Source organism: Rana temporaria, chromosome 6 (assembly GCF_905171775.1).
Source record: "Rana temporaria chromosome 6, aRanTem1.1, whole genome shotgun sequence".
In the NCBI taxonomy this organism is placed as follows: Eukaryota; Metazoa; Chordata; class Amphibia; order Anura; family Ranidae; genus Rana; species Rana temporaria.
Window position 1 is genome coordinate 35,074,931 of NC_053494.1, and position 14,713 is coordinate 35,089,643.

The 14,713-nt window shown below is 44.9% G+C and overlaps 1 protein-coding gene across 1 annotated transcript in view; it reads left to right on the top strand.

Moving 5' to 3' along the window:
* SCNN1B (sodium channel epithelial 1 subunit beta) overlaps positions 1-14,272 on the top strand; it is a 117,771-nt gene extending 103,499 nt beyond the window's left edge. Inside the window, exon 14 of the mRNA XM_040356665.1 lies at positions 13,668-14,272. Coding sequence (XP_040212599.1) covers positions 13,668-14,018 — 351 coding nt within the window. The 3' untranslated portion in view covers positions 14,019-14,272. The remainder of the gene's footprint in view (positions 1-13,667) is intronic.
* Positions 14,273-14,713: the final 441 nt, after the last annotated feature.

Genomic DNA, 14,713 nt, shown 5'->3' on the forward strand with positions numbered 1-14,713 from the left:
TACGTTCACGTCGTAGGCAGTGATCCGTCATATCTTAGGGAGTAGTTCCGACGTGATTCTGAGCATGCGCACAGGGAATGCGGCCACGGGACGGCGCATGCGCCGTTCATTTTAAGTACCTCTTTGGCAGTTGCCCCATCATTTGCATGGGGTCACGCCTCATTAGCATGGCTCACGCCCACTTCCACCTACGCTGGCTTACCCCGAGGAAACCCAGTGTATCTTTAGGAGCGAGTGGGAGCGAGTACTTGGTGAATCCAGTGCTTGCCTCTGTGCACTGCGTCGGCGTAGCGTATATTAGATACGCTACGCCCGCATAAATATGCGCCGATGTATGTGAATCCGGGCCATTCTGTGTACAAAACACCTCCAGGTTGCCATATTGCATTTTACTGAAAATTACAGATGGCTTCAGCCAGAACACTAACCATGAATGAAAGACATTTTTTTGTGTTATCATTCATATTCTCTGAAAAATGGCCAAAAAAATCATAAAGTTAGCCAGGGAATGTAAACTTATCAGCACAACTATAATATTAATATATATATATATATATATATATATATATATATATATATATATATATATATATATATATATATATATATATATATATATACACACACACTTATTTTTGCAACTTTTTACCTCACAAAAGTGGACTTACTCCTTAAATTTTTAACAAAATCAGGGGCTTGCCTGTACAACACTTCCATACACAAGTCTCAGGAAGAGGAAATGTCTGACCTTTTTGTTGGTGTTAAGAAAATATTGATTCTACTGTGTTATCAGTATTTATCACCATTTAATTACTTTGTAATCTCTCTGTAAATATCACTGTCCATAAAAGTTAATTACTCCCCACAAGTCACTCCAGCCTCAATCCTCTATACAGTATAAGTATTTAGTCCAGCTACAGCATGCACAAACTTAGATGTGTTACCGTATTAAAAAAAATAATATATGCAGCAGCAGCACCTGTGGATCTGATCCTAACAGAAAAAGTGATAATAATGTGAAGTATGGTAGCTGCGCTGTGGGGGAGGGAATGGGAAGGTGGAAGTGAAAAGGGAATGCAAAGTAAAGGGATTGTTGGTGAACTTAAACAGTGAGATAAAAGTAGCATAAAATAAGTGGAATTTTTTTTGCAAAACTATCAAAAATCACACATGTGATAAAGTCCTGTCCATAAATAAGGATCAAGTCTAGCAGTCCAGTAATTCCTCCACAGAACAGTGTCTAGATAAAACACCTCCACCAAAATTGCAATGTGCACAAATGAAATCTTCAGTGATGACACCTCTGATGTGCTGGCAGCTCACCTCACGGCTGCTTATCCAAACAGCTAACCGAGATCCTGATCGCAGCTGGATGTGTGGGCTGATAAAACACCTCCTCCTGACTCCTAAGACAGCTCTCAGCGGCCAATGTGTGTCATGGAAAAGAGAAGATATATGCAATGCATATAGTGTGACACTGTGAGGGTACATCGAACAGGTAAAGATTTGAGAAAATGCACTCACATGAATGAAAGGACAGCGGGCATAAATCCATGAGTGCCAAACTAAACTCGTATTCCCCTCAGAGTGTCAGCTATACAAGTGAGAGTGTGATCTGATCCTCATACGTCCAAATGGCAAGGCTCAATGTATCATGGGAGCATTAAGAAGAGCGAAAAAGAGACCATAGCGTGACTCCCATATAATGGATAAATGTAATAAAAAACAAATAAAAAACTCACATTTAGGTAGTGAAGTAGAATAAAACATACACGAGCGCCGAACTCGTATTAAAACTTTAGACTCTGTCTGTACCCGGGGCTCCAATCCCTACGTATCGTCACATCACGTGACTTCATCAGGGAATTTTTTAATCTCACTGTTTAAGTTCACCCACGATCCCTTTACTTCGCATTCCCTTTTCACTTCCCATTCCCTCCCCCACAGCGTAGCTACCACACTTCACATTATAAACTGAAGGACCTATGAATAAATGGTTGTGGAATGAATCATCTGAGTTTCCATTATTTCTTATGGGGAAACTTGCTTGGGAAAAGTGCTTTGGATTACAAACATGTTTCCGGAACTAATTATGCTCGCAATCCAAGGTTTTACTGTACTATTTAGAATGTTCAGATCATGTTTGGGAATTTTCTCTTCCTGTTTAACACAGAGTGTGATGTCTGGGCATACAGCCAAGATAGATACAATTGCTGATTGGAGGAAAGGCACACACCCCCTCTCATCATAGGCCCTCTCATCATAGGCAGAGACTCTCAGAGGTGTTTTGTAATAGAACCAGCTCCCTGCTAATCTATTTTAGTACCCTCTCCTGACATAAATTTCAGGCTGTTTTTATCTGATGTATCAGAGAATTTGTCAGGAGTTAGCAGGCTGATAACAGAGGAACGGTTCAGGAGAGAGCTACAGGACGTAGCTCTTTTAAGAGAGATAACAAAATATTGCAGATATATGTGCCCAGCTCAAATTTAATGAATCGGATTTACAACCACTTTAAAGTAAGCCAAGATTTACAATCAACAAAAATGCAACATAACTTCCTTCTTAAAAAACAAGCCACAGGCAGACAATAGTTTCCAAATTTGTTGGTGGCTTTATGGGTGACCTTCTCTTTCTGTGGGTAACCACTGATCATGCTGCTGGGAAAAATGAAAACTGGTCTGGTGTGTCAGGACCATCAGGAGACAGTTTTTTGGTCGGATTAAGAGACCTTGTCGCTTCTAATGCAGTACTGAGGGAAAATGTTGACCAAACTGTGAATTGAAGCTTTACTGAGGGTCAAATGCCAGAGGACACAGTCGGCCAAGACCAGGGATGAGAACCATGTTAACTTAGACTAGATAACTATGATACACAGAGATAGAGTGAACAGTGACCAAAGAGTTTGACACTACTGGGTAGACATGGCTCACTGTAAGTGGGCAAGAACTGGATTTTGCCATGGCAACTGATAGTGGTGATGAAAATGTATGCAAAAACACTCCCCAGACTACGAGTCTCACCAAAACAGACAAACAGACTAACCAACACATATATAGGTAATTTCAGAAAGATCTAGGCTGGCGTAAGTGTCTTAGATACGCCAGCCTAAGTCTGAATGTGCGCCGGCGCTAATTTAAGCGTATTCTGGAAACCAGATACGCTTAAATTAGGCTCAGATACGAGCGCCGTAAGTGTCTTACACCGTCGTATCCTAAAGTGTAATTTTTAGGCTGACCGCTAGGTGTCGCTTCCATTGCGGTCGGCGTAGAATATGTAAATCACTAGATATGCCTATTCACGAACGTACACCCGGCCGACGCAGTACAGATACGCCGTTTACGTAACGCATTATCAGGCCTAAAGTTGTTCCATCAAATAGAAGAAAGAAAGTCATCGCTCCAGGTGGGTCTACTATACGGTCACGCGCTGATACAGGATTCCAAGGGTGCTGGCGGTGCACTAGGTGAGCATAAAAGATAGATTAAGGATGGATGGCCGCACTCCAAAAACCGTACAGGTTGTCTTTTATTAAATGAACAGCAGGTACATCACCAGATCACAACAACAAGAGCAGGGGAACAGCTGACGTTTCGCACAAAATCAGTGCTTATTCATGGCCATTTTGTGATTTTGTACTGATTTTGTGCGAAACGTCAGCTGTTCCCCTGCTCTTGTTGTTGTGATCTGGTGATGTACCTGCTGTTCATTTAATAAAAGACAACCTGTACGGTTTTTGGAGTGCGGCCATCCATCCTTCATCTATCTTTTATATTCCATCAAATAGCTGGAATAGTAATGTTAAGTATGGCCGTCGTTCCCGGGTTGAAATTCGAAAATTTTACGCCGTTTGCCTACGTCGTCCGTGAATAGGGATTTACGTCATTTACGTCCACGTCGAAACCAATAGGACCGTGCGGCATACTTTGCTGCAATGCACACTGGGATATGTAGGCATACAGCGCCGTTCGTAAAATACGTCAATGACGTCAGGTCACCCCCCATTACCATAAAACACACCCCCTCAGCTAAATTTGAATTAGGCGCCATAACGCCCGCCCGATTTACGATACGCCGCCGTAACTTAGCAGGCAAGTACTTTGTGAATACAGTACTTTCCTTGCAAACTTACGGCGGCGTAGTGTAAATGTCATACGCTACGCCGCCGCAACTATGCGCCCGCCATGCTGAATCCAGCTAATAGACTCCAGGTGTACAAACAGGCCATTGATCATAACCACAAAGACAAATGCAAATTCACAGCTTGTACTTGGAAAAGGTGGTCAGGAGAGACCACACCAACCTAAACTACCAAACATGTGCCAGGAAAGACATTTACCAGAAAAGACCACACAAACAACCTTACAGCTATTGCTGGGAAAAGAAGGTTACCAGGAAAACAGACTAGACAAAAGCAAGGCTAAATACTTAGGTCATAGCAAACAAAGCAGGAGCTAAGCACATAGAAACTGGACATGGATCAGACGAGTATGTTCCAGCAAGAGGCAAATTGACACACCCGATAAAATAGCAGTAGAAAGAACAGAAACACCACATAGGTGGGAATGGGATGGAGCAGGGTGTAGATACCAAGTGATGAACAGGAGCTATACAGTACTACAGATAGCAAGAGAAAAGTAAAGAGAGGTGTGCACAGAAAGGACAGCACATGAGGCTGTGCAATACATTGAACCAATCCATGTTTAAATATTTGGCCTGTAACCAGATCTAAACACCGTCACTATTGTTCTCCCAATTTTACCAGCATTTGCAGTATTCTTCCTTCCCCCATCCATTAAAATAAATGTGTATTTGTCTCACAAGTGATATTACAAGTTTCAGGGATGCAGTCACTGCAGAAGATACTTTATCCTGAGGCAACGCTGTATCCTGGCCTAGACAACAAGGCCCAGGGCAACACTTTGCAGGGGGGCAGCACGGAAAGAGTACCCGCTGGCTTGCGCTACACTGTTAGTGTAGCACCAGTCTTATGGGGCGGATTGGGATGAGAGGCAAAGAGTCTAGAGTCCCCATAAAGCGGCCGCATTGCTTCCAGTATGCAGGCGGCCGTCATTCCGCAACTTGGGGGGGGGGGGGGGTTGCGGAATTTTGATTGCCCTATCATCCTGGACCACAAACCTTCCTCACTGTGCTATATGTTTTCTGCTGCACCATTGGCATGGTTATATGTTCGTATTCCTCTCCATAAAATTATCAGAAATTTGTGCTCAAAATAGAACTATAGACAACATTTTTGGATAGAGTAAGGGAGGGTTATAGCCCCTGTCAGTTTTTTTTTTTTTTTTATAACATCCAGTTTATTGAAAGATAAATTAGATGAGCAACAGTGGGAGGCACAGCTCCCAATATAAGCGTAATACAGAACTTTAAACATTCCAATAAACAGTGCTATATCTGATGCATGTACAGTACCTCATTGCGTCTATTCAAGAGGGAAAGAAAAAGGCGATCAGTGAGGATCAAAGGCATAATATCAATGGTACCCTATGAAATATACAGCATGTAACCTCAAAATTAACATTCTGAATAAGTTCGTCGTATTGTATGAAGCTTCTATAAGTAAAAGTTCAGTAGGAAAAGAGAAAAAGGGGTTAGAAGGAGCAAGAGGAAGGAGGGAGGGAGGGGAGTGGAGGACACATTAGGAAAGTGAGACAAGTAGCAGCCCCAGGCCTGCGCCCAATGATCACAGCATGTCCACAGAGGTGCCTCGGACCCTGTCATCAGGGCACCGCTACCAATCTATCATAATCTGCAGAGCATTTAAATTGAACCCAAGGTGACCAGGTGTGGAAAAACTTCTCGGTACGTTCAGATGCTTGGGCTATTGTTTCTTCCATGTCATAGAATTCTTTTACTCTGGACAGCCAGTCTCGTACCGAGGGGACCCGAGACGATTTCCAAAACAAGGGTATAAGGGCCTTGGCCGCATTTAGGAGGTGTTTGGATAGTGAGTTTTTGTAACTCCGAAAGGACATGTTGGAAATGTGTAGAAGGCAGCAGGCGGCGTCGAGTTTGAGCTTAGTTTCTGTGATCAATCTGATCGTGTCGCATACTGTTTGCCAGTACGGAGCAATTAGCGGGCATTGCCACCATATGTGGATCAGGGTACCCCTTTCTGCATTGCACCTCCAGCACGTGTCAGGCGTTTGTGGGAACCATGAGTGTAGCTTCACCGGGGTGGCGTACCAGTGGGTGAGCAGTTTGTAGGCGGTTTCTTGTGTTCTGGTGCTTAGGGAGCATTTATGTGCAAAGGTGCAAGATCTCTCCCATTGGGGCCCTGAAATCGGAAAGTCCAGAGCTTGCGACCATCTCTCTCTGAATCTGTCATCACCCTTTACCGGTTGATCTCTGAGCCAGGCGTATGAAATTGAGGTAGATTTTTGTACAGGTACACCTGCCAGGCACACCGACTCCAACTCCGTGGGCTGCCTATTAAAATTTGGTCTTCTAGTCGTGTGGTTCAGGTAGCTCCTTACTTGGAAGTAAGTCCACAAGGGGAGGTCAGACCTATTAAGGGCCACCTTGAGGTCCCCAAAATCCCGGAACAGACCGGTACGAAAACAGTCCAAGGCAAGTATGGGTCTAGCTGTGTCAGGGGTGCGGAGAAAGCTGTTCTCTATCCCCGGGGGGAAGTCAGGGTTGTTCCACAGGGGAGTCAGTGGGCTCAGTGAGGTTGATAAGTTCGTTCTCCCGGCCATCCTGTGGAAAACTCTCAACGTGGTCCCCACCAGTGGGTGTGTCTTTAGAGATGTAGGATAGCTGGCCCATGGCATCCAGGGAGAGAAGTGTAAGGGAGTGGGGCTAAGGTCATCCTCAATTTGTATCCAGTCTTTAAGATTGCGGTGGCAGTGCCAGTCTATTATCCTCGTTACGTGTGCCGCATAATAGTAGTTTTTGAAATCTGGAGTACCTATTCCCCCCTTATGTTTAGGAAGTGTCAGTAGTGTGGCTTTAATTCTCGGGGGTTTGTGGGCCCAGATGAATCTTTGTTGTATTGCAGAGATCAGTTTAAAGAATTGTAGGGGAATCCTGACCGGTAGGTTGCGGAACAAGTATAAAAGTTTTGGCAGGATCACCATTTTGCAAATAGCTGCCCTCCCGAACCATGAGAAGTTGCGGGTATTCCACAACTTTAGATCTCTGTCAATTGCTGTAAGAAGGGGGGGGGAAATTGCGAGTATAGATTTGGGAAATGTCTGATGTTAGCCATATTCCCAAATACCTAAGGGCGGACGTTTCCCATCTAAAGGGGCAAATAGTCTTGAGTGTCTCTACAGCTCGGTCTGGTAAGGTTATGTTTAGAGCTTCCGATTTCGTAAAATTAATCTTAAAATTGGACACGTAGCCGAATAGTGTGAATTCCTGCATGAGAGATGGAAGGGATTTCTGGGGCTCCGTCAGGAAAAAGAGCAAATCATCGGCATATGCCGCGATCTTATACTCCCTGTTCGCCAACGAGAAACCTTGTATCGTTTTTTCGGCGATGATTCGTCTAATGAAAGGCTCTAGGGAGAGGATGAAGAGTAGGGGTGAAAGGGGGCATCCCTGTCTGGTGCCATTATGTATTTGGACTGCGTCCGATAAGGAACCGTTAATCTTAATTCGGGCTGAAGGGTTTTTGTACAGAGCGGCTATCCAGGACCCCATGTGGAACCCCAGACCTATGTGCTGACAGGTGTCCATCATGTAATCCCAGGCGATCCTATCGAAGGCCTTCTCCGCGTCGGTGGACAGGAGAAGGCCTTCGATTTTCTGGGTGCGTGCCGCATATATTAAATTGAGTGCCTTAATGACATTGTCCCTGGACTCCATGCCCGGCATTAAGCCAGCTTGACTCGGGCCTATGATATCATGTAGAAGGGGGCGTAGTCTATTGGCCAGAATTTTTGCCAGCAACTTAACGTCTAGATTAAGGAGTGAAATCGGCCTATAGCTAGCACAGTTTTCGGGATCTTTATTGGGTTTAGGTATGACCGCTACGTGGGCTGAGAGGAATGTAGGGGGCACGTCCCTGGGGGATGCCAACGAGTTTAGGTCCTTTCTCAGGGGATCGACAAGTATTTCTGTAAAGGTTTTGTAATAAATGGAAGTAAAGCCGTCTGGGCCTGGACTTTTCCCAGTTTTGAGATCTTTAATAACTGACTGCAGTTCTGAGTTTTCTATAGGCAGTTCTAATTGAGAGACTACGTCCTCCGGTAGGGAGGGGAGCCCGGATTCTGTCAGGTAATCTCTAATCTCCTGACTTCTAGATTTAAAGGGGTTGACAGGATTTCCTTGAGCAGGAAGGTTATATAGGTTAGAATAAAATTCGTGAAAATGTTGGGCTATTTTGTCAGTGGTCACATCTAGGGAACCTGATTTATTCCTTATACCCATAATGTTGTGTGATGAACTGGCGTCTTTCAAGGCCCTAGCCAAAAAACTGCCTGACTTGTCGCCGTGCTCATAATATACCTTCTTTTTAAAGAACAGAAGGCGTTTAGCTTTAGAGTCAAGGAGCTGTTGAAGGTCCTTCCTAGTGTTCAGTAATGTGCTTGCTGACCTTTCCGAAAGGGACTGTTTGTGAAGCGTCTCAAGGTTATGAATCTTATCTGAAAGGAGTTTGATGGTTTTTTCCCTTTCTCGTTTGCGTTGCGATCCCATTCTAATGAGTTCCCCCCTTACTGTACATTTATGGGCTTCCCAGATAGTCAGGGGATCCATGCCCGGGGTGTTATTACGTTCAAAGAATTCTTTTAGAAAGATGGTAATGTCAGGGAGCAATAGTGTGTCTGTCAACAGGGACGAGTTAAGTCTCCAGGAGTTGGATTTAGGAGGTGGCTTGTGTAAATTGAGGGATAGTGAAGTTGGGGCATGGTCTGATATAGTCTGGATGCCTATGTGTGCCTCTGTAACCAGATGAAGATCTCTCTGAGTTGTAAAAATATAATCTATTCTGGCATGGCGATTATGGGGAACAGAGTAAAACGTATAGTCCTTTCCTTCGGGGTGGGTAAAGCGCCAGGAGTCTATCAGTTGCATAGACCCCAACATGGACTTAATACTTTTAAGTATCCTATACGTGATGGAGGATTTGCCTGTCGAGGTGTCTGCTAGAGGATTCAATGGTATATTGAAATCTCCACCTAAGATTATACACCCAGAGCCAAAACCCTGGAGCATAGATAGTGCGTTTCTGCAGAATGTAAGATGAGAGGAATTAGGGAAATACACGTTGGCCAACGTGAGAGGTACCCCATTACATGTCCCCTTCAGAAAGATAAATCTTCCCTCCGGGTCTAGGAGTCTGTCGGTAATGTCAAAGGAAGCATGTTTACTGATCAGTATGGAAACGCCCTTTGTTTTTGCTAGGCTATTCGTGGCGTGATACGCCTCAGGGAAGTAGGAGTCAGTGAGCCTTGGCACCTGAGCGGTTTTAAAATGTGTTTCCTGTAGGAAAACAAATTTCGGCTTACCTTTCCTGAGCTCCCTCAGGAGGGTTGCCCGTTTTTCAGGGGTGTTCAGTCCCCTCACGTTGTGAGAGATCACCGTAGGGTTCTGGCCCGAGAGATGAGTATGCCATCTTGGTGATGCAGAGAGAGATGGAAGGCTGCTGCAGGAGGTAGAGATCGAGCACTGAACTAATCAGGAAAAAAACAAGCGTTAGTTTCAAGGCAGTAAATTTTGTCAAATATCTGTGCGCCTCATTAGGGTTGAGGCTGGGCATCAGGTAAAGCAGGGAGACAACAGGACTGGAGCCGCACACAGGGGAGAGACAAGGGAAGATGGAGGGGGAGGGAGGAGAAGGGAGGGGAAGGGGGGGAGGGTAAGAGTGGAATTAAAGATTGTTAGCGATATGAAAGATGCAAAGAGGGTAGGTAATCTTCCTATAGACCTAATATGGTTTCAAGGATATCAAGTAGTGTGTTGTGATGAACCCCTGGGGGTCCCTCCCAACGCACTGTGTGGGGGGTGTCAAGGCAGTTAGGGGAAGGCTGAGGTCGCCACAAGACTGGAAATTAAACTAGTAAAAAGAAGAGAAAAAAAAAATTGTCTTGTGAACCGGAGTAGTCGACCCACAGCCCATGAGAAAAAACAGAAAATAAAATCTTCTTCTTAAATAAGTGCAACATATATGTCAACTCTGCACAATCTAGTATAGAAAGGTAACAGGTATCTAGCAGGAAAAGCTAGCAGGAGCAAGTTATGGGAAGAGAGCATCAATGTAACAGAACATAATAATAAAAAGAAAAATGCAAGGAAAAAAAGGAAAAACCAACACCACGTCCTGGCATACCCTATAGGGATGGTGAGGTAATCATGGGTGATATTGCTCAGGTAATCTCAGATCAGTTCTTACCTCCCACCCCCAGACACCTCGTAATACCCAATCATAGAGAGTAAACATGGCAGTGATATCTAACCTGGGGAAACGTAAACAGCGAACACATTAAGGTCAGCCTAGATTCACTGTATGTTCATGGGGGCAAGACCTCCATAACCCCCTCCCCTCCTACATCAACCCACCCCAAGAACCCAAGGTTCAAGGGGGCCGACGGCGTAATGTCAGGGGATATTAGTTTATAGCAACTTGGGTTTCCCTGTCCCGTGCATATTGGAAGAGAGGGGGGGGGGGTGATCTCACCACACCGCAAAATCATGCCGAACAGAGCATTTCAGAGATTTCAGTTGAGACAAGTCACGGGTGTCTAGTCATGGGGGCAGCCAGGATCCATCGTGTAGCAGCATCTCTTGTTCAGTATTCCTCCAGAGCCCTGGATGACCGGGGTTTGTTGTTAGGGGTGCCTGTTAGTGATCCAGCCACGGATCCACCTCTGCGAGAGGTCTTCTGCTTCTTGGAGAACCGGTTGTCAGGGGAAGTCAGCGGGGATGCTGGGGGGCTTCTTTCCATGGGGGTCAGGCGGAATTCCTGGTACCATTCAGGGAGGTCAATGAGGTCTAGTTGCAAGGCAGCGCAAAAATCGGGAAGATCTGAAGGAGAGCGCAAAATAAGTTGTTTGCCGTTGTAGTTCACCATGAGAGCAAAAGGAAACCTCCACGTGTAACGCAAGTCTTTCTCCCTGAGCTTGTCGAGAAGAGGGCGTAGCGCTCTGCGATTTTTCAGAGTGATCTGGGATAGATCTTGAAAGAGCATTATCGTTTCACCATTGTGAACTATCCGTTCATTTCTGCGCGCTTTTCTCATAATGTCCTCCTTCAGAGCAAAACTCTGAAGGCAACAGATAATGTCACGTGGTGGCTGGTTATCGGGGCCCTTAGCTCTGAGCGCCCTATGAGCGCGAACAAAATCTATAGCGGTGTCCTCTGACCTCTCGAGTAGGCCGTTGAAAACTCTCTGTAAGGCCAGCGGTATTTGATCAGCCTCAACTGATTCGGGGATCCCCCGCACCCTTATATTACACCTTCTTCCCCTATTGTCAAGGTCTTCCAGGTGCCTATTAATGTCAATAAAATGCTCAGCATATGAATGGGAGACCTTCTCCAATCTGCGTATCTCCCCATCCCTGCGTCTTCCCTCTGCCTCCGCCAATTCCACCTTCCCATTGAGGACCATAAGGTTTGACTTCAAGTCAGTGATGGCTGCTGAAAACGTGGACTTGATGTCCGCAGCTATTCCGGTCATGTCCTCGTAGGTAAGGGGCCTATGGTTGCGTGAGTAGCCCTTACCCGAGTCTTCGATGGCGGATTGGGAGTCCTCGCTGAAGTCCTCCTCGGTGAGTGGCGGCGCCATCTTGGGCCTCGTTGCGTTGTCTCGAGCAGAGGCCTGGGTTTTGAAGATATCGGCGATATCTCTCCCTTTTGGGGTGGCCGAAGAGCGGCGGGATCTCGTGTGTGGAGTGCCGTACGATCTCCTGTGCATCCTGCAGTCAAGCTGTGCAGAGAGACGAGCTTTAGGCTGTGGGTACGACGGAGCTCTCGGATTAAGCTGCCGTCTCCATTGCGCGCCAAGCCACCGTCAGTTTATTTTTTACCTTCCCTGTCCCATTGCAGATATTTCCCTTCACTCTCTGCCCCATAGTTAAACAAGAAGTTAGAGGAAATCTATGCAAATTAAGGGAATTAATTGCCCCCCCCCAGGCCCTCAGAACTAGTGTCCCCACTCGAAAATTTAATTTAACAGCAAATTGTGTGGCCTTGACAGAAAGGGTGGGTCATATTTAAATTAGGGGGTGCACGAGTTTAGTCAGGCCTAGGGAAGCACAAAACCTAAATACACTACTGTCCTGAGGGAGTTCCAACCAACTACCATTCAAAATCTGCTGTCAACTTTAGCATTGAAATTACTTTTTTTCTGGTTGAAGAAAAGTCTGTTCCCTACAATTTGTGCATTAAGAGATCCTTTCGCTATGTTATATATTTTAGATGAAGCCAAACCTGTAAAATAAGTCAGCAAATACTAACATTTCCTGCTGCCAGCATCTCTGAATGCTTCCTCAATTCTGAGAAATCTGCTGAAGAGTAAGACACTGAAACCAACACTTCTGGGGGTTGTCCATCTCTGTGGTCCCCCACTACTCCCACTGGTTCCTCTAATTGATCTGATCTCCCACTGGTTCCTCTAAGTCACTCCTGTACCTTTTAATGGTTGTAGTTCAGATGGAGGAACCAGCGAGAACTAGAACCCAGGAGATGGACACTCCCAGAACTGTCCATTTCAGTATGAACTTCAGTGGAACATTTCTTGTGATCGGCATACCTTAGGCGGCGCTGGCAGCAGGAAAGGTATTTACTTTTGTTTTTTATATTTATGGCCTAATCGTAATTCTATACTATAGCAACATTGTTGCTTTAAAACTGAACTCTAGGCATCTTTTTAAAAATAACTTTTGGGCATCCCCCAGGATAGTAAGGGTTAAATGCTTAAGTTAAGGGTGTAAAACAGAGAAATGTTATTCCAGGATCCTACACCTGACCCATCAGGATGTTACGGAACCTTGCGCCCCTCCCAAAATGCTCTGTGGTCCTTCCCATCAGTCCATATCAATTCTGCGCTATGTAAGGATGGGAGGAACCATTAAGTTTGGTGGGAACACTGGTACCTTTTGACAGCTTTACAGTGCAGTCGAAGGACGACTCAACAAATGAACACTTAAGGCCCGTAAACACGTTCAGATATTCCGACAACAATTGTCTGATGGACGTGTTTTGTCGGAGAATCTGTCTGTATGCTCCATCGGACAATTGTTGTCAGCATTTCTGACAACAAATGTTGGCTGTGCATGCTATCAAATTGCTATCAAATTGCGTGACAACAAATGTGTTACGTCAGATTATCAGATCGTGTGTACACAAATCCATCAGACTAAAATCCAAAGTACAAACACGCATGCTCCAAACCGTCTGTATGCAGAACAAGTTCGCGGGCAACGCCCTTTGGACAAAAATCCACAGATTTGTCCGATGGAAGTCCGATCGTATGTATGAGGATTTAGACCGGTATGTAAACTTTAGAAGTCTTCTGTTACAGGAGATTTTTGTTTATCATTTTTTATTTCATTGACAGGGTCACATTGAATCTTCTTCTGGTTAAATTCCACATTAGCATAGGTTGAATTTTTGAGCAGCATCAGTCCTAATTTGTTAAATGTTGTTTTTTGTTGAGCCTTACTCTGATCTCACCTCTCAGTGTATTTTCGATCCAACAGGTAGTGTGGCTGCTGTCAAACCTGGGAGGTCAGTTTGGATTCTGGATGGGGGGCTCAGTCTTGTGCATCATTGAGTTTGGTGAGATCATCATAGACTGCATTTGGATCACTATCCTCAAGATCCTAGCTTGGAACAGAGACAGAAGGCAAAAGAAGCGACGTCCACAGTATAATGATCCACCACCAACCGTGGCTGAGCTGGTAGAGGCCTATTCTAATCCTGGTTTCCAGCATGAAGATTCAAATCCAGTTACCATGCCAATACCTGGCACTCCACCTCCAAACTACGACTCTCTACGCTTGCAGCAGATAGATGCAATTGATGTCATATCCAGTGATGATGAATCATAAGGTTATAATTATATAATGACTACTAACGCACAGTGTTAATCTTTTAATTATCAACTAGTCAATATTTTCAATGAATCTACTATTATAATAATGTATAAGAATAAATTATAATTACTGAGTAATAGTTACATGGCTTGACCACAAGAAGCACGTGTTTAGTGCTGAAGAAGTTTGACCAAAGAGACTACATGTGTACTTTTTCAGTACCTTTTTAATCTGGTCCAGTAGAGGGATATACTGTACATAACCAGGCACATTGGGCCAGATTCTCAAAAGAGTTACGCCGGTGTATCTACTGATACACCGGCGTAATTCAAAATTCCCGCCTGCGTATCATTGTTTTGTATTCACAAAACAAGATACGCCGGAATTAGGCTAGGCTCCGACTGGTGTAAGTCACTTACACCAGTCGGATCCTAAATGCAAAACACCACCGCTAGGTGGGGTTTACGGTCAGGTCTCATTTGACTATGCAAATGAGCCTGATACGCCGATTCCCGAACGAATTTGCGCCGCGTAGTCGTCGCGTACGTCGTTTCCGTAAGCGTAAGGTTACCCCTGCTATATGAGGGGTAACCTTACGCCAGTCCGCTGTATGTCATGTTAAGTATGGCGTCGGGTCCGCGTCGGCTTTTTCCATCGGTTACGTCGTTTTACTAAGTCGTTCTTGAATAAAACTGCATGTGCAGTTCAAT